This window comes from Achroia grisella, unplaced genomic scaffold (genome assembly GCF_030625045.1).
Source record: "Achroia grisella isolate CSIRO2021 unplaced genomic scaffold, CSIRO_AGI_Agris_v1 utg1186, whole genome shotgun sequence".
Classification (NCBI taxonomy): Eukaryota; Metazoa; Arthropoda; class Insecta; order Lepidoptera; family Pyralidae; genus Achroia; species Achroia grisella.
The window spans coordinates 2,608,263-2,628,457 of record NW_026712592.1 but is presented as its reverse complement, the minus strand read 5'-3'; the positions used below and the strand labels follow the sequence as shown (position 1 = coordinate 2,628,457).

General features: G+C 32.1%; 1 protein-coding gene across 1 annotated transcript in view; it reads left to right on the top strand.

Annotated features, from left to right (window-relative positions):
- The window catches only part of LOC131853517 (tyrosine-protein phosphatase non-receptor type 9-like), a 49,862-nt gene that overhangs the window by 20,191 nt on the left and 9,476 nt on the right, over positions 1-20,195 (top strand). The window contains exons 5-6 of the mRNA XM_059204431.1: positions 17,980-18,188; positions 18,907-19,019. Coding sequence (XP_059060414.1) covers positions 17,980-18,188; positions 18,907-19,019 — 322 coding nt within the window. The remainder of the gene's footprint in view (positions 1-17,979; positions 18,189-18,906; positions 19,020-20,195) is intronic.

The following is a 20,195-nucleotide window of genomic DNA, read 5'->3' as shown; positions in this document are numbered from 1 at the left end:
TCTACTACTGTGAGACTGCGCAGCTAATCATATACACATAAACATTATCGTGAATTAACTTGTTTATTGCGCCGTAATGTCTATCTCAATATCTGCAGTGGTTAGAGAGGTGAGGTGATTACTAATCTATACTATATTATTAGATTATCCATTTTCCCCCAAATTTGCTTCAAAATCCCCTAAAATAGAAAAGTCTGTATTATTACATAAATTCTTAGTAGTAGTACTACTAAGAATTTATGTAATTAACACGGCCATTTACCAATATATCTAATGTTCTTGTATTTGAGTAAGTAAACTTCCCACTCTTGTTCCGGACAAGTCTTGTGTTTTTTGTCTACAAGTGGCGAGTATCTCAAACTCTAACTTTGTTCTCCCTATTTTTCTTCCCATTGTCATAAAATCGCTTTAGATTCGGGAGATATCTACAGTCCTAGCTCAGCGATACATTTTGTTTTATTTTCAATTGGTGTGTAACTTTATACTGTATACCAAAACACAGTTTCCGTCATTATTTTAAGTCATGACCCAAAGTGACCTTTGTAATGAATTCGAATTAAATTAGCGATCCTAAAAGGATACGATATTGACTTTACTGGTGTCATCAATCGATTGATTAATTTATTTTCTTTGATCAACGACTGTTCGGTTCGGTTAGGTAGGCACTTAACCAAACTGAAGAGTCGCCGAATTCAATAAACGAATTAAACTGATGAAAATAAATTATCTGAATTATAAACCAGTAGCAGGTACGAAGAAAATAGTCTTACAATATTGTGTCTGTCTGTAGGATTATATCTGCTTATAAGCAGACTAGCGTAATGAATCGAGTAGAATCTGTTGTTTTCGAATTTTAGATGGGATTTCATTCGGATTGTTTTTTTTTAATGAAATCGGTTCTTCCACTTATGTATCTGAACACTTCAACTCTCTGCATATTTATTTTCGCAATAAGTAATCAAATTCATAAGGAGTGCGGTATGACGAATTATGTATACTTTGTGTAGGTGTATAAACAAGTTTGACATTTAAAACGATTTTATTATGTAAAAGAATTCCATATGGGTCCAGCAACCAGCACTAAACTACCTGTGTATAAATTAAGCAACTTTTTTAATATACAAATATAGAATTATTGATTTTGCATTGTATATTTATTTAGACATCCATTTTGCAATTTTACTAATATTATTAACGATGTGAAAGTTTACCAAGATAATAGAATGATTGTTTCTCAATTATGTTTAGAGGGATTGACATATTATATGGATTCACAGAAATTGAATTCGCGTCTAGCAAGTCTAATTCCTGCACCGTCTAGTTTTCAATTTATTGAATTGAGTGGCAAGGTATTAGAACCTATCATGGCGAAGTGACAATCAGACATTGGCTCGGCTACCACGGCATTATTAATATCCGCCGGGAGAAGGTCGCAGCCGGAGCTGGTGACGTCACCTCCGCAAGCGTTGTACTTCCGCTCGCCGTAGGTACGCGCAGTTAATTACAATGCGTGCCGCACACTAGAAACGATCGGCGTATTCAAAACACGCTCCAAGATCCTTCTACCTCATAACAACACGTTTTTTATATCTTGCTCGCGATAAATTATGAAATAGCTCTATAGATTCTGCCTATTGTTATTCGCAGTTAGTTCCTGTCATGTATCGACTATGCGTACGCAAGCTTTCAGAATGTAGCCATCTGCTATATCGTTTCATTAGTATTTGTTCATCAAATAAATATCAGCCTATTAGTGAGATTATGTTCTTTTAGAATATTAAGTTTGTCCTATGGATTCGACTGCAATCCCAGAGTCGTTGTAGCGTATACTTTTTATTATTGTACCAATAATGGCATTGGTGCATTCATGTCATTACTTATGTAAGCGAACATCGGCTGTTTGACCACGATTGCTTTAATGAAAGGCCTTTTGCGTTTGAGGCAATTTTGAATATCTTTGCTAATGCTCTGTTCTGCTAATCTTCGCTATTGCTGAATACATAATAAAATAAATTTTATTGTGTATTCAAAGCTAATGGAAATGCTTTAGTAATATTTAATAAAATTTTACTGAGAGATGATGTGCTCATGATGTTTCAGAGATGAATTCAGAGCTTGACACAAAATCTGGAAAATAAAAATATCTAGAAGTTAGAACTAACAATAAGTACCACAAATGCTGTCGAGTTAATTTACTTATTTAGCAAATAAAAACATTGCAATTGAATAAACCTTGATATATGGAAATATAATGGGATACTTTACGTTTACGTGTATTTTATATTTGGGGATCAAATTAATGTTATTTTTTGCATAGTATTTATTACCTTACCGGCCATAGACCATAGTTCGTTGTCGGCACGGTATGTTGTCATAACATTATATATATGACACTGTTTGTGGACTTTAACTAAAAACAATCCCTGTCGTGATCGTGGGTACGTAATGCATATGTTCATCACATAAGTTTACTATAGTCAAGAAAAAATAGTAATAAAATTTTGATACAAATTTATATTACATGAAAAACTTAATAGATATCATGAAATTATCAAGTTCGTTTTAAAATGTTATAGATGGACGACCTGTGGTTCACCTATAACATATTTAAAGGTGTGAATTTTATTAATTTAAGTTTAAAAACTAGAAGTTTATCATAATTATCTAGGTTTTTAATATTATAAGTTTTCTAATGAAGAATTTATTGCAAACATTTCTATACTTCTTTGAAGATTAAATTTTATAACGTCCATATCAGTAGGAGTTGACGTCATTATTAACAAGTAATCTGGTTACATCATCGTTATACTATTTACTGAATATATGCCTACACTAAAACCTAATAGGATATTGTTTGTATTGTTCAAAATTTTACTTAACAGAAATATCTAAATCGTTCATAATTGAAGTTATCGCACTAGTTTTATGACATAGGACCGGAAAGTACTACTAGTAGGTACTATCGTTTTACGTATGCTCTTACTGTGTATACGTTGGAACGTGTTCTATGTCTAGAAAATAAGCAACACTAAGCTACTTTATTAATAGTAATATAATCCTCAAGGGGTATTGTAAAGTTATAATGATTATATTAGAGTATAAGATTATTGTATAAAGTTATTATGCTTGCATTTCTTTAGACAACGGGTACCTACAGTTTTTCGTAAGAAACCATTACCGATATCGATAAAATATATATTGAATTGGCAGACATTTAAAAAGTTTGGAAGTCAGTTGATCAAGCGCTAACCTAATTGTATTTGGACGGATATACCTAGTTGGGGAATTTATAATTGTTGACCGCTTCACCATTGGATATCTTGTATTGTGATGACAATCACGTACTTTCATCGCAATCAAACCCTTCGGGCCCAATCCAGCCTCATTCAGGACTGATTCAAAATTTAATTTCTTTCATACTATCTATCTGGATTAATTTGAGCTTTAGCTGTCTGGTAATAGTAAATAACGTGTCCGCTAACAACTTATTTATTGTTATTTCATTAGATTGCTGTTGTTGTTGTTCAACATTTCTTCGACGTAGAATTTAAATTGTCTGTATGATTTAAAAACAAAAGGAAAGAAACAAACTGGAAGCCTTTGAAATATGGTGTTGGAGAAGAATGGAAAGAATTAGCTGGAAAGATAAAATAAGGAATGAAGAAGTGCTTGAGAGGATTAAAGAAAAGAGACAGATCATAGATATTATTAAGAATAGGCGGGGAAAAATGTTGGGGCACTTGATACGACACGACGAACTAATTAACAACATTATAGATGGGAAATAGATGGAAAGAGAGGAAGGGGAAGACCAAGACACAGCTATATTAAGCAAGTTAAAGAAAAAGTTGGAGTCGTGTCGTATCAACAGCTAAAGGGACTGATAGAAGATCGTGGAAGGTGGCGGGAGCTCCACCGACAAGAGCACAGCTCTTAAATTATGAATGAATGAATGTATGATTTAATGTACAAATTGACACGTTTACTTTTTAATTTATAGAAGGATACACATTCATACATGTATAGATAAATGCCCGATGTGTCACTTCAATATATCAGAGATGTATCTTACTTAATATGTCCTGGAAAATCCATCAGATCCATTCAACGGTTTTTTATATTACTTTAAGTATACAAATAAGGGTTACATGTTAAGTAAAATAAATGTCGCATTTGTATAATAATGCTGTAAGAAATCTTATAGACAATATTTAATACGAACTCGCTTGTAACCATTTTACTTCATGTACCCTTGATTAATAATAATATAAAATGAATTTGAAGGTCATACTTCAGTTCACCAAAGGGATTACAAGTATTTTCTTAATCTTATTAACGTTGCTACTTCCATTAAATATTAAGACACAGTTCTAAAGTCTTGTTCTGTGTATCATTGCTAGAACTTTAGTAGGTAGTATTAAAATTATTTCAGGATTTAAGAAATTTAAATACGTATTCGTATAACATCTCGTTATTCGATATGTCTGATATTGATATTCGGTACTATGGTTGAAATAACGGTTCTGTTGCACACGATATTTGCCGATAATACTCTATAGTTATAGTGGGATTAGAAAAAGTAGGGATCGAACACCTGGCAGATGGCGTATGCAGCTGCATGCATGGCTCTGTTTTTTTTTACTTTCTGTTATCAATGTTTTGTCAATTTTATTTATATTGCGTTCATACTGCATAGACAACACTATAAATTTTATTAAATATTCACTCTAATACTGATGTATTGTGTTGTATAGGTAGTTGTATAGTAGTAGCTATGTCATTATTATGTTGCAGAACAACTTTATTGCGTCATATTCAATATAACGTATAGAATTTGTCATATTTTCATAATTAGTGTTGGCGACTTTAATACTGGGATTGTGGTCTATATTATATCAATCCATTATTAGTCCTTCATGGCTCTTTGGGTTTTGTTGAATTTTATTTATAACCGCAGTTTACGTATTGGCATTTTAAATTAAATAAATCTTCTTCATTGCTTGTTACACTGGAATATGCCTATATTTATTCAACGTTATATCAATCTCGTCCTTGCTTAATATGTACTCGTAATGATAATATTTTAGCATATATCATATACTCTTATTAACCCAATTCATAAAATGCAAGTAACAAAGGAAAATATTGTACACTTGTAAATATTATATATTATATTACGCTTGTATATAAATAATATTACTTAGAAAAAATAATACACAGAATAGCAACACTTATCCAACAGCCAACAGAACATTAGTAGTGGTCATAACGATTGGATATTGTTGGACGATTTGACGTTTTGTTTTTTTCTAGACCAAAATATACATTGGTTCTCTACTTCTGTGCTATTGATTACTTCTGTAGCAATATTTCTGTTATATGATAAGGTGTTATAATGTGATTAAGTATAATGGATTCAATAAAAATTTCCGACTCGTGAAATTAAGTCAGGTTTATCAAAAACTTGTGCAATTTTCCCTTTGCAAGTTTAGTACCTATAACAAAGTGTAGTGAGAGCTAAGGAATTCGCGGAGGCGGGTTGTAAGCACGGGGGCGGTGGGTATCCCTTGTTACGTCACTCGTATCAAATTTGTTTATAACCGGGTTGGTATACCCTATCGCTTTGTATTACACTCGGTCGAACTTTGCCGCATTTGTTTTGAACGCTCCGCCGGTGCCCTGGAGCGGGCTGCGTCGCATTGCAAAACCGGGACGCCATTCCTGACCTACATCGCGATGGGGTTGTCTGGGCCATTGCCAACTAAACCTACCCGCTGCAACGACATTGCTAAAATAGTTAACGTAATACTTTCATTTTTTCTCAAACGACATAGAATTGGATTAAATAATCGCAAATAAGAATATATATAATAATATATATATATATATATATATACATATATATATATATATATATATATATATATATATATATATTATACAAAATATTATAAGTGCTAACACTTATAATATTTTGTATAATATAACATTAATGTGTTTTAGTGGTCATTTTAAGTTTTAATATCTTGTCAAAATGTTGGTCGTAATCTATGTAGCAGTGTTTGGTGTGTGAGCTCATATAGTAAATAGGTAGGTAACTTTGTTCCGCAATGAATTTCAAGAAGTACTTATAAAATAATTTGAATTTCAAATCATTATATCGACGAATGTCAATAAAGTTTATTCACTGTCGAGTTCGCCTACGCTCATTCGAGCCACGTTGTTATTAAAAACGTTTATTCTGGGACACTGAGCTTACTGACGTTTCGATTGTATTCGTAACTATTAGTTTTTTTATGTAATTGATATATTTGTAGCTTGTTCGCTTGTTTCGCTCTGATTTGAATCTTACTCGAAGAGTTGATTAATTAATAGAAAGTAGAGTTTACAATATATTAAACTTTAATCAAACCTTCAGTTTTAAGATAAGATGTATAAGTGTTGATTAGGTTTCGTTTGGGTACGAGTAAATTAACAGCTTAATCGCAATCAGAATTATAAAGAAATATTTTCAGTATATTAAAATATTTACTTGTGTAGGAGAACCTTGTATAGTAGCTTCAATTGAATAAATTTTGTTGTATTATAAGTCGCAACACGTACATGCATTGCATTTCTCGGGATATATTCTAGAACTTAAAACTAGATAGATGGAACTGTTCTATATGGTGTTTGATTTTTGTCAGAGAGAGAGTGGTATTGACTTGTTTATCTTGACTGACTTACACAGGGTTAGTTGTGAACAATTTTAAAACTATTTTAAAACTATTTCACCAAAGTATTTTACTTAGATTTATTACTTTATACTTTATAAATGTTTCTTGGGGTACCTCTGTCTACCTATTTCAGCCGCCAAACAGCTTGCTTCATAGGCTGTATTTCGGCTGTATGGCACTGAAATTACATAAGAGACATAACATCTTAATCTTCGGAATGGCATCACATGAGTGGTATCTGGGACATGACAATGTGATGTAGTGCTTGTGTGTTGTAGTCCTTTATGTTACATAGGCGACCACTTGGTGGGCTGTTAGCTTGTTAGCTATTTTAATCATATAAAATCGGTATACATACATAAATGAAAACAAAGTATATGTAAAATTATATTTACTTACACCATTGAAAAGTCTGTACATATTTTGTCAAAAACATTAGCCAAGATAGGTTCTTTTAAAAAAATATCGTAATCGGCTTTTCGGTGTAATAAAATTGATGTATATCTGTTACGATGAGGGATTGGTGAACAGATAGGTTAAACACTCCTTTTTGTTCATAGGCTGTCGTAAAAGCAGAATAGGAAAAGACAAATAAATCAAAACCAAGCCCTTTGACCAGCAGTAATAGCATCCCTTGTGCACCATCATGGCGACTTCATCAGGTTACATTTTTAGCAATGTGACCACCAATTTCCTAACTAACAATCTACTCACGGCGTCATTGGGTCGTTATGGTACGGTAGTGTATGTTGTGTGACGTTGGGACTCGTGATGCGCCCATGAGTGTAGCAAGTACAGCACGATAAGGGTTATTTATGCATTGGGGACACGCTCGCTATTCGGCCTTTGCATTATATTGTTTTGTCTAGTACTTATAACGATACGCTTCGTTGCAAACAACGACATAATATGCGGTTTATTGAATAGGCGACACTTTGACAATTAGAGCATACCTAACGTGACTATACCTTCCGGTTTGAGTGAGACAGTCCCACTTACAAGCTAATCCGGAGCTAAAATGTCCGGGTCACCTAAATAGATGAACAATAATAATTTAGTATATTCACCTACCTTAAATCGTCGTTAAATGTAAGTATAAGTATAAAAAAAAACAAGAACACAAAAGGTGACACAACTTCCTGACTAATATTTTTTGACTCTAATGTAAAAAAATGGTTTGTATTTTAATGCGAACTACATAGCTACTCGCCCCGGTTTCGCACGGGTGTACATGTATTACATATATAAATCTTCCTCTAGAATCCCTCTATCTATGAAAAAAACCGCTTGAAAATCCGTTGCGTAGTTTTAAAGATTTAAGCATACATAGGGATAGACAGCGACAGTGACTTTATTTTATACTAAATAATGATGATGATGCAGCAAACGGATATACCTAATGATACCTTCATTATGTCATTTAATATTTGTTTTATAAGAATATTTACCAAGAGCTTGATGGTAAATGTCCACGTGACATTTGTGGAAAGGTCAAAGGGGTTTTTAACTGCATAAAATTGAATATGTTCAGTCCACACGAGCGCGTAACTTTATTCGGAGAAAATACAGCTAAAGGTCGATATTCTTCCACTTGGTTTCATATTAAAAATAGCATTTAATATTTATAAACATATCTAATTAAATTTTACACCTGAAATAAATACAGCAAACTTTACAAATAAATCAAAATGAATTGCCAAATGTGTACGAGCTTATTTGGACACTTTACAACGGCAGCAACTATTTGGAACAGTATTTTTTTGTTGTGTTGAGTTTACGGGAATTTAGTATAGTAAAGTTAATTATAATTCAAGTAGTATGTACAGTAAGTACATACTTGTATTTTTGCAATATTGTTTGGAAATTTGTATTGAGTAGAAATGTCTATGTCACATCACACACATTTGGTCATGTACGCTGTAGGTCACATTCGTTAGTCATTTTGCCCATTAGCAGAATTCGTTACTCATGTCTTAATCAAACATCGAACGAATTATCGGTACATATCCTGTATATGAATTGACAACTACAGAACAAGTAATAGGAAAAACTGCACACTACATATGTATAGTGTGAGTTTTGTATGTGCTGAGTAAAATTGTACTACCGAACCTATTTTAAAAATATATTTAATGTTCATCAGGTAATTTCAGGAAGTAAACACTTCCTGAAAGTGAAAATGAACTTTCTTCATGTCGATACCTTGGTAAAGGTATAACTATTTTGAAATAGGTACCACATCCCTATTTCGGATCGTAAAGAGAAATCTTTGTTTAACTACTTATTATCATTTTGATTCTAACTACAGTATCTAAAACTATTAAAGATTGCGTCAATAACACTGATAAAATTGTACTTAATATAAGTTTCGACTATTTGGTTTACCCTAGCGTATAGAAATATAATAAAAAAAGGAAACTAATTTCTCAGTGACATGCTCATCATTGTTATGAGAGTTATATTAATGAATGTTGCTATATAAATATATATGCCACAAATAATATAAGTGAAGCCATATTCCGCTGGCAGAGGTCCAGCTACATCACGGATGACACCGCGACACTGGTTCACTTGCGAGAACGCTCCATCAACTTTGATGCGACATCTTGACACGGTGTCACTGGCATAGCGTTGTTGACACTGAACGCTGTGTTATATTAATTAGTTATATTGCATGAACCTAATATATTTCTGTATAACAAAGACGGTAATTATTTGGTTTTTTAACAAGATTTATGTTACTTACTTTGTGAGGTGAGGTGAGGCTATATGTACTTATAATTTCTGTATAAAAAACCTTCGAGATTTAGATCTCTATTTTTTTGTTGCAATGCAACTATTATGATGATACAACCATAAAGCTGTATTATGTACTTTTTATTGAAATAATACTCTTTGAAATAAGTTGGCCTCGTTTTTTTGCCTCGATGTGTATGTAGTTAGCGAACAGGTGTTAATCAGGGTTCAGATCTACGTACGTATATATTTTTTAAGTATTCTTATTATTTTCTGACTAAATGTTCTATTGTTTGCACTAATACTGTAATATTAGTGGTTATTTCTTTATAAAGTGTATAATTTAACATCCGATCTTAGTTTCGATTGATGTAAATATCAAAGATGTTACTTATCTTTATATTATTTAAAGAACTAATGATGGAAGGTTTTTAATAATGGATATTTTTTCATAAAATTTTAGATCTAATAGTACTAAAATTCTATGAAAAAATAGGAATTACATCATCTTATAAGAGATTGCTGACCCCTATATTCGCTACTATTAGTAATGACGACACGTGGTAACATAATGCTAATATAATATATCAGGCATATACATATACGCATAATAAAAATATATCAGAAACTGGTATCTAAGAAACATAATTACATATATATATATCTGTTGCCATTAAGATTATTTAGCTAGATAGAGCTAAATACAATGTACGGAGGTAACTATCTCGAGCCGGTAACGTTGTGACATGTAATTTAGCTCATCTAGTATTAATTGCCTGCGCTCAATCACGCTTGTTGGTATTTCACGTCTATGTGCTTTCTCATCAGTGTAGCTTCTCATTTCCAGCGTGAATACACCCATTTTGCTCGCTCAAATGAAATAGGACAGCCTTCCTTTGACCCTTTAATGCTTTGAAAGTGATGGCTGCTCTACGTAACTAAGTATCGTAATATATACTTTCTAACTCGTACATATACGGTCACTTTATATTAATGTCTGATGACAACACTCGATAATCAGCACTTCACAGATAACGCGTATCATCCCAATATCCATTCATAACGATATAGTATTTGATAAACAGTTGAAGCAATCTTGATAAGTATTTTGTTCAATAAAATGGAAATATAGGAATAGTTTTAAAATGTTGTCTTAATTTTTAAATTTTTTTACGATCGTAGATAAGTATCGTAACTGTTTGAAGAAGTGATCATACAAAAAATCGGAAACCAATCCAATCCGTTTCGTCCAAACATTCGTTAATAAACAACAGTAGTTTTTTTGACAATTACTGCGATGACTCAATAAAATTTTGAAAGTGGACGACGTCAACAGTTTCATTCTTTAATATCTTACCTTGAATTGTGTTGTTTGTTTTGAGATAGTTACTGCGTGTTAATTCTGTCGTCAATAATCGATTTTCTGTGTTAACCGTACTGTTATCAAACGTTGATATAATAGTACTAATATTATCGAATCTAATCGATAAAATCTAGTTATATTAAAAGCTATTGCTATGAATATTTGAAAAATTTTGTTTATTTAGTTGTATGATACTGCTGCTAGTATTTGAATCTTTAGTAATAATTAACTAGGACGGAAGAAGCGTTGGTGTGAGAGCAGGTTACTTTGAATTGAATGTGGTCGTGGCCATTTTGGTCAGTAGTACGGAAAAACATCTTTTCTCTAAAGCTTAGTATTGACGATGCACTTGATAGATAGAATATATATCCATGAATATGCCCTGAATTGGAGGCCGATCAGAAATATCGATCAATCTAAGATTGGAGGCAATCTTGGATTGTGGATACGTTATTAATTTCGGGTGTGGTTTCACAGTCAAGCAATATCCGTGCAGATACACAATGCGGTGTGTGTTTTTTTAGAGTCCTCTAATTTCAGCGATGCTTTTTTATTAAATGTATTGTATTTTAGTTATTTAAAATAAATAAAACTAAATTCAAGGTACAGGCCCTTTCTGAAATGGCAGATAGTCTAGGCAGGTGTGACGTATAAATGAAGACATTTAAAGTGCAACCCTTTTAGCTACTTATTGTACGCGTAATAAATTGTATAAGTCCACTCTATTTCACCTGTATGGTAATACAGTTTAAAACACCTGGGGTACTCTTTGAAACTGGATTTAAATTTTATTAGGATGGGAATATATATTGATAAATTCATTAAAGCAAGTAAAAATATGACTCTGAGATCTGTAAATAGACTCAATAAGTAAATAAGTAGCTAATCAGGTTTTCTTGTGTTATGTTATATGTCATATATAAATATATTTGATCCGTCACTGACTCACTGACCTCCGGATAAATAAATTAAAGCAAATTCAATATTAGTCGGATGTTTTAACCGCATCCTTGAGTCTCAGACAATTGGAATTGATTTTGCGGAAGCATTCAACAGTCAGGGCCGACGAAATTTCCGCCACTTTATTGTGTCGCGATAAAGAAGGTACCTTGGTTAAATTGAGTTTCGAAGTTCCCTTCAGCCTTTATTTTATATATGTATATATATACGTTTCTTATTCTCTTTGAGTTTTAATAAAGCTAATGTACACATAATAGATATTACTTTTTTTAATAATAAGTGTGGATTACTTTATTTATAAAAAAGAAAAACCCGACTGTTCCTGAATATTGTTTTAAGGTACATGCGTGTTTTCTTAATATTTATTATGGCAAAAAGAATTATCACAATTTGTGTATAAATGTCCAATTGAGAATCGTCTTCTTTCGGAAATATCAAATTGTATACAAATAAGTTATCAATATTGGTTATAAATGATAACAGTAATATAACACTTTTCTTATTATTTACTGTATTATTTTTAATAGAATGTTCCAGAGACAATAAACCGGCGCCTTAAACGCCAAGGATATGTGACGTCATTGAATTTTCACTTGGAGCAATTTATACTGTCGTGACTGCCATTTATATTGGGACCTTCTTCAACAGTTTTCGATGCTTTCACACCGAGTCTTAGAAATAATATTACCTATTCTTTTATTTCCTCTTCATAACTTATTAACTGACAATTTCTGCGAATGCTTTACCATTCAGTCCCTTTCAATTTCGGATAGTAAGAGATGAGTCGAGGAAAAATATAGTTTTCGAATTGTTTTTTGACTCTTAAATGTTCATTGTTAAATTCATAAGTTTTATCACATATTTATTTATTTATGGTTAAGGTGTTTACTATTTTGCTAGCAATTGCAAATGTATGTATGTCAGGGACTTTAGTATTTTTGTTACGGCTTTGATAACTTATTGAAATTCCAATCTTATATAGATCTATAGATTTTTACATAGTCGAGCAATAGACTACAGTAGTAACAATAGCGTCCGTATATCATTAATGATAAGATAAATATATAATAGATAATACTTTAGTACCATGCTAGACTATTCTAGCAAATATCTTAATATTAAGAGTGACCGGCATGACCCTACTACGTCTCCAGCGCTTTCCAGAATTGTGTTAAGTGTTTGTAGAGGTGCCATGCTGAGTGCTAGACGTATTCACTCTCTGGGGTCACTCGCTCGGGTCCTGTTACCGTAAAATAAAGGCAACCATACATTGAGTCTTGTTGATATGAACGATGCTAATTTATCGAATTCGTTGATAAAATAAATTAAATTAATAAATTAATTGTTTGTAGGTCAATTTAAAGGCCACCATATTATTAAGTTTTTTCTACTATTCTGCCATCATGTATTACATATAATAAAGTAGCTGTAGCTGTATAAATCTAAAAAAAAAGATGTTATTGTGATTATGTGTTAGCAGTATATGCTTTCAATTTTCACATGATTACAAAGTATTAAATAGGTTACTATTAACTAAACTTCTATATTTACGGTAGCAAGTGGTTTCCCAATTAGGTGTATAGAATATTATATTAGAGAATCGTCTAGAATACGTACACATCAATTTAGAATGCTTTGTTTTATCGTATATTGTTAGGTGTCTTTTAACTATAAAATACACGGTTAGAGATTTGAACTGCGACTTGACGTCAGCGGGTGTCGTCTAGACTGCAGACACAACGAGGAAGACCCAGTACAACGCACTTTACCAGTAGGTATTAGACTCAACTATGCACACGATATGAGGTGCATAGTACGTATTTATTTTGACACTAGAATATGCCAGTATAGAATAAAACCTCCAATTTATTCCATGGTCACGTTTTGAAGGTATTTGCAATTATCCACAGGCTTCTGTAAAATTCCATCGAAATCCTTGTAATTTTAGACAAGAAAATGTTACAAATATACAAATTTATTTTTTATTACAAATATATAAATAGATTTTCCTGGATTAGATTAGACCATCCATATGGTAATTTTGTTATGAATCATCAATGAAAGTGTTGTATGTAGTGTAGGATATTTAGTAATACGTATATAATTTAAAAGTGTGTTTCTAAATTGGATAATATCCCTACTACTTATAGTGAATTGATACTATAAAAAAAATAGAATTTACGTATTGTTATATTTTTTTATCGCTATTACGAGTTTGTATTTGTAATCTATCATAATCTAATCACCCATTGACACATAGTCGTAGTACAATACAAATATACAGGTTTAAAAGATTATATTTAGGAAGTATATATATAATCAAGGTAGTATTTAAGGGACATTTAACAATTGCGACGCTTGTAGGGAGCTGTGTAGGAGCAATGACCTCTCACCCCTGGTGTTCTTAACGTTCTGAGTCTCACATTCACCCTATACCCATTGAAATATTCTGATCATCAAAAAAATGGGCGTAGGTATACTGTACTGTTATTGAACTAACACACCTAGTCTGACTGCATTATATAGATACATTTGATTAAAGCATGTGATTTCTAAGATAACCGATATAGTAAATCGAAGGTTTGTTTTAAAATGCAACACACAAGTTTCTTGCTTATTCTTCTTGTGATGAGACAGCTTTCCGAATAAGCGGTAGTTTAAAAAAAAATTGTTTAATATTCAAAAGTGCTTAAATTAACTTTATTTTAATAAATGATTTTCTATTCTATTCTATTGATGTAATTCGTATTATAAGTCTCTTCGATAATAATTTGTCATAAGTTTTAATCATTTGATTGAAAAACGAAAAATTAAGATTAAGTCTACACAGCGAGACAAGATTAATGGTCCCGGTTTAGCACACCACCCCTTTACTTCCGACGGCCGCAGGTACAATTCTTACCCTAAAAAGTATTCATGAGTATGATATGCTTGATTGTTTAAAACAAATGTATTTAAGTATTTCTATTAGTTGTTTAGAACGTAAAGTACCAAATTCCACTTGTTTTTGGAGGACTGGTCCTGGGGGTATTCTCACAAAAAAGGCTTTGTTGATCTCGGATTTATTATTTTCATTGAGTCGTTCTATCCATTTAAATCTTATTCTGATGTCAGATCATATAAATGACATAATACAGTAATTACTGCGAGAATTAATTACGTGACATAATGTAAGTTTTATGATATCAGTGTTGATTTTTGTAACGTGTAACACGAACATTCTGTTGTCTTTGTGTTGTTTAATGATTCACATAAACTTGAATTGTTTAATTTTATTATTTTTCTTTGAGTATTCTAATAATTAAATATACACCTTTTGTATATGCGATAATGTTATTTAGAATCTACATATTTTACACGCATTGTGAGAAATAGTATGTTCTCATATCTCTGTGAGACGAACGTTCCTCTTGTTACAAAGTGGTATGGGAATAGTTTATCACGACGATGAAATATCTCGACTCCTTCTCCAAGGATTACGCGTGTAAGTCGAACATAGATATGTTAACCCTATTGAATTAATGTGGACATGTAAAGCCTTAATGAATCGCAAGATTAAATGTAGTGCAGACATCTTTATCGGAATTTATTTGTGATTTATTCTCAGTACTATTGTCAATGCAGATATAAATAATTCTTTTTAGAATGTATTAATAATAATTTAAGGAAGTGCTTGGTATTCATTACATGGTTCGCTGAAGCAGGAATTGAGTAATAAATCTCTCAACATTATGTTATGGATTTGTTGTGAGAAAATATATGTAATTGTGTTTAAAAAAGAAATATATTTATAATAATAACATCAGCAAAACATATTTTAATTCTTTTTGGATAATTTTCTTAAAATTCTAAATTATTACTAATAATCAGCTAAAACTTTCGCTTTTTGTTTGTTTAAATATTTTCAATGGAATATTATCATCCATCATCATGTAATGAACAATACCCAAATATCTTATGGGAGTATCTATAATCAAAATGCTGAGTCATAGTACGTGAGTAAAATCAATTGATTAATGTCTGCAGGGGTCGTGAAAATTTGAAAATCGTGTACGTTTTAAGGGACAGACCTCGCAATTTATTAATATTGTGGGACTCGGCGATACCTCTATAACTGTTACGTATTGAACGTCTAACGACGGAAAATAATATCTATATAAATCGGGGTGCTACTCGGAATGCGAATAGTCCTATACCCCGCACCTGACCAATTTGCCAGGAACCTACATTGTTGACCTCCTTGCGCAGCAATGAACAAAATACAAGGCGGTTTGTATACTTTCCTTCCGTGAATATAACGTCTAGCATTTATTGGAACGCCTTTGTTCTGTGCGAAATAAGTTAATCTTCCATTTTATGTGAAGAAATGGAAATCCGTACAAATTACATTAATATTATAATGGTAGATTTTAGTGTGTACGTAGAGGGCTGTGTGTGTGTGAATTTGAATATTTCGTAATTTAATACATATTTACTGCTATAATATCGTAGAGGTATATTTATTTCACGCAAAATCGGCATGCTTTATTTGTCTATTTTTCGATACGTCATTAAAGTCTCTTTCATAAGAAGTGTGTATTAAATAAATAATATTGATAAAGTCCAGTTTTCCTTTGTTACTGAAATAAAATGAAGTAAAAAGTTTTTAACTTATTGTTCCGAACAAAGAGATATAATCAATGAGTTGGCTGTAAAGTTAAATGAGCCTATCATGTCGTATTAATTTGGTAAATGAAAAAATATTTGACAGTGACGAGGAGCGGTGTAGTGGGTAAGATTTCCATGTCGCGTCCTCTCTAAAGCAGAGCTCATTTTACCCCTGAGCGCTTGCAGGGCGGCCGACCCTGAATATTTATAAGGCGAACTCCCACTCTGCTCGCTAATACGGATTTATTATCAAGTTTTGTCGTTTGTACCCAAATACTTTAAAGAAATAGGTTTAATATAATTAATATATGTTTAACTTTTGTTTTATTAATCATTGTTCTTAGATTCGAATTTGTACCAAACTTTAATTTTTTCTTTTTATACCTAAATTACAATTGTCATATTTGTTAGCAAGTTTGGTAATAAAAAAAGTATCCCGTGTTAATGCCCAATATCACTATCTGATGTTATAAAAAAAGCTCGTACAAATATTTCTATATCATCTATCATCAATCATTTAGTTCATAGACATCACTTTTGTCTGTGTGCTGCTCACCTAATTACTTTTGCTTATATATATGGTGACGATAGAGTCCTCAAGTAAATAAATAAATAGACATCACAACAAACATAAGCAATATAATTAATATTATACACATAACGTTGTTTCCCTCTAGTAATTCTATTTTTATCGAAGTCAACATGTTATTTGTGTCTCGCTGCACTCTGTCACCGCCGCGCCGGCCGTGTCGTGTCGCCTATGTAAAACACAGCAAAGCTTTCTATTTACTGAAAATTTACTGGGTACTTTTTTTAAATTAAATAATTAATAGTGTGTTGCAATTAAACTCTTTAAATATTTTGGTTGATATGTAAAATGGCAACTTAGTAAACTTAGACAAAATAGATAACTAATATTATAAAGAATAAATATTTGGTTTCAAAAAATCTTGTTAAAGTAAATTGAATGATTTTTATAATGTTCAGTACTTACATTATGTTATGTACCTGAACAATTAATTCTAGTTAACCCTGAACTCTTTAGAATTATATTTCACAAAATAATATCATCACGCGTTAATTGCACTCGGTGTCCTGTCATTCATCATCATTATTTGTTAATTATTTTTTGTTAGTTGGACATTGTTGCAATTGAATAGTTAAAATCTCTAGGTATACTAACGTTTTCTTCATAACTGTTTCCTGAATTTTAAATAAAGTAAAAAAAATATGTAACACATTAAGTACCTTCTTAAAGGTTTTACTTTTCAGAAACAATAAGAGCCATTATATTGTAGGTAAATTTGTTTGTTTATAAAAAAGTACATATAAAATTACATATAATTATGCTCATAATTATCCTGCTACCCTTACATTTAGGGTTGGTGTCATGTATTATTACATTAAAATGTGTTTTCAATCTTATTTCATTCTAGATATCGCTTTATTATTTTTCACTACATTTCAACCATTTATTTTTGAGGTCCACTTGTATACTTATATATCTGTGCTTATGCGTCATTATTATATTAACGTTATTTAAATCTATTGTTGCAGGGCGGTTACCCGGCAAAGTTGAAAAAGGTGCTTATAGTGACGGCGCCGCTCTGGTTCAAAGCGCCTTTTGGTATTCTTCGGTTGTTTGTCCGCGAGAAGCTGCGCGAGCGCGTACACACGGTTAGCGCGCCGCAGCTGGGCGTGCACGTGCCGCGCGCGAGCCTGCCCAAGCAACTGGGAGGACATCTGGAGACTGATCACGCCGCCTGGTTAGTTTTTATCACATGCTATTCAATTCGAGGCCCTTACGGATTTGTGGTTTCCCATCGTCCGATTCAAACTAGGTTCGAAATTACGATCGAATTGAGCCGAGATTTCGGAGCCCTGGCGGTGTCTTCAGACTAAAGTTGTATTCGTCAGGCGGCAGTTGGCCTTTAGCAAATCTATAAGTTCTTTCGCGGGTTTGGAGTGCCATCTATACTCGCCCCCTATCGTCCGTTGAAGCTGTAAAGGCCAGCTGCTGAGTTAAGAGCATTAGAGTAGTCCAAAAAACGGATTTGTGGATACAACATATGTCAAGGAACCATCCTTTTTCGTGCAACAATCGGATTGATATTTGGTCATAATCATCGTATGTGTCTTCATATAACAAAATGTTGTAATGATTATACGTATTTTAGCTACCAAGTGGCTTGCTTTGTTATCTGTGTTTCGGTTGAACATTGACAGTGAAATTACAGGGTGTACATATGTATGCCATTCCACTTACAGAAACTAATATTTATTTATACTACAAATATAGTAATCATTCATATACATATACATAGTAAATATAGTAAATAGGCGTGTTCCAAGATTAACCACATTTAGAGTAAGTGTATGAATTTTCAGATGTCTATATTTTTCTTTTTCATCATGTAAGTTGTAGGTACTACAATATATTTTATAATTGGAAAGGATAATTAAACATATATTGTTTATTTTCAGGTTGGAGCACTGTAAAAATTGCTACACAAACCATCTCCAAGCATCCAAGTTGGACGGCATCATTGACGAATATGTAATCAGTAATCACATACCAGTGGTCAAGCCACAAAATGGTGAGTTGTGTCGCTTATTTTTATCATTCATGTAAGACTAATGTCTAAATCTTTGTAGCAGTCACGTCTTTTTAAATTACTGCCCTATATCAAATTGAAACAATTAACGAGTATGGCAGAAAAGGCAACTGGATTAAATTAGCATGAGGCCAAAATAGGTGTAAATAGTATTTTAAAAAAATCATCAAAATATGTATAGAATTGGCGGAAAATATCGTCTAAGAAGTCGTAGATAGTAGTCCAATTGAGAATTTAATTCTTTTTCAGAGGCCGTGGAAAATTGCGAAATATTTTTAAATTAGGGAAAACCTTCGCTTTTCTTATTATAGTTACAATGTCAGTACCTGTAAACAGTGAGTCCTTTTTCCTTCTATCGATTATCTTTCCTTCTTTTCATTGTTTCCGGAAATTTAATATAGTGTAGATAGAATTTTAATATAGATACAGTATCCATTAGGATTAATTACGTTATAAATGTATGTATATGTAATTATAGAAAATGTAATCTTATGTAACAATTTTTATGTATTAGTAAATTGTAATTTTTGTGTGATAAATCGGTGAAACTGAAAAAATATTATACACTATTTTACTGCCCCGTGTGTACTGTAAGTCTAGTCATAAAAAACTTATTCATTGTTGTGAAACAAAATAAAACTTTTGTAATTATAACTGTTATACTCTATTATATTTTTAAATGAAGTAGCCCTACAGTGCCATCTGTCTATGATGTCTCATGTTTATAAACATCGGTTATCACTTGCATCAGGTGAATCATATTTTTGAATGACATTCATAGTATTACGTGAAGCTTGTACCAGTTTTAATGAAAATTTGTATGGTGTAGTATGAAACTTGGTACTGTTTATGCTTATTTTTTAAATAAAATGTTCATAAATCAATATAAACACACTAGGTGTTTTACATATCATTCGTAAACTACATTTAGTATTTGACAATAGAATCTTAGTAATATTTGTATTTTAACGAATTATGTATGTACTTGTATATTGTGTTTTAAATTTGACGTGGTCATTATTTATACGTATAATTAGTAAATCACGGGATCTCACCACGTGTTAGTTTTATTGAGTTCCTGATATTTCCACAGTGTTTCAACCGCTGCTCTTCAGTTTACCCGTGATAATGGCGGTTGAGACACTGTCGAAATATCGG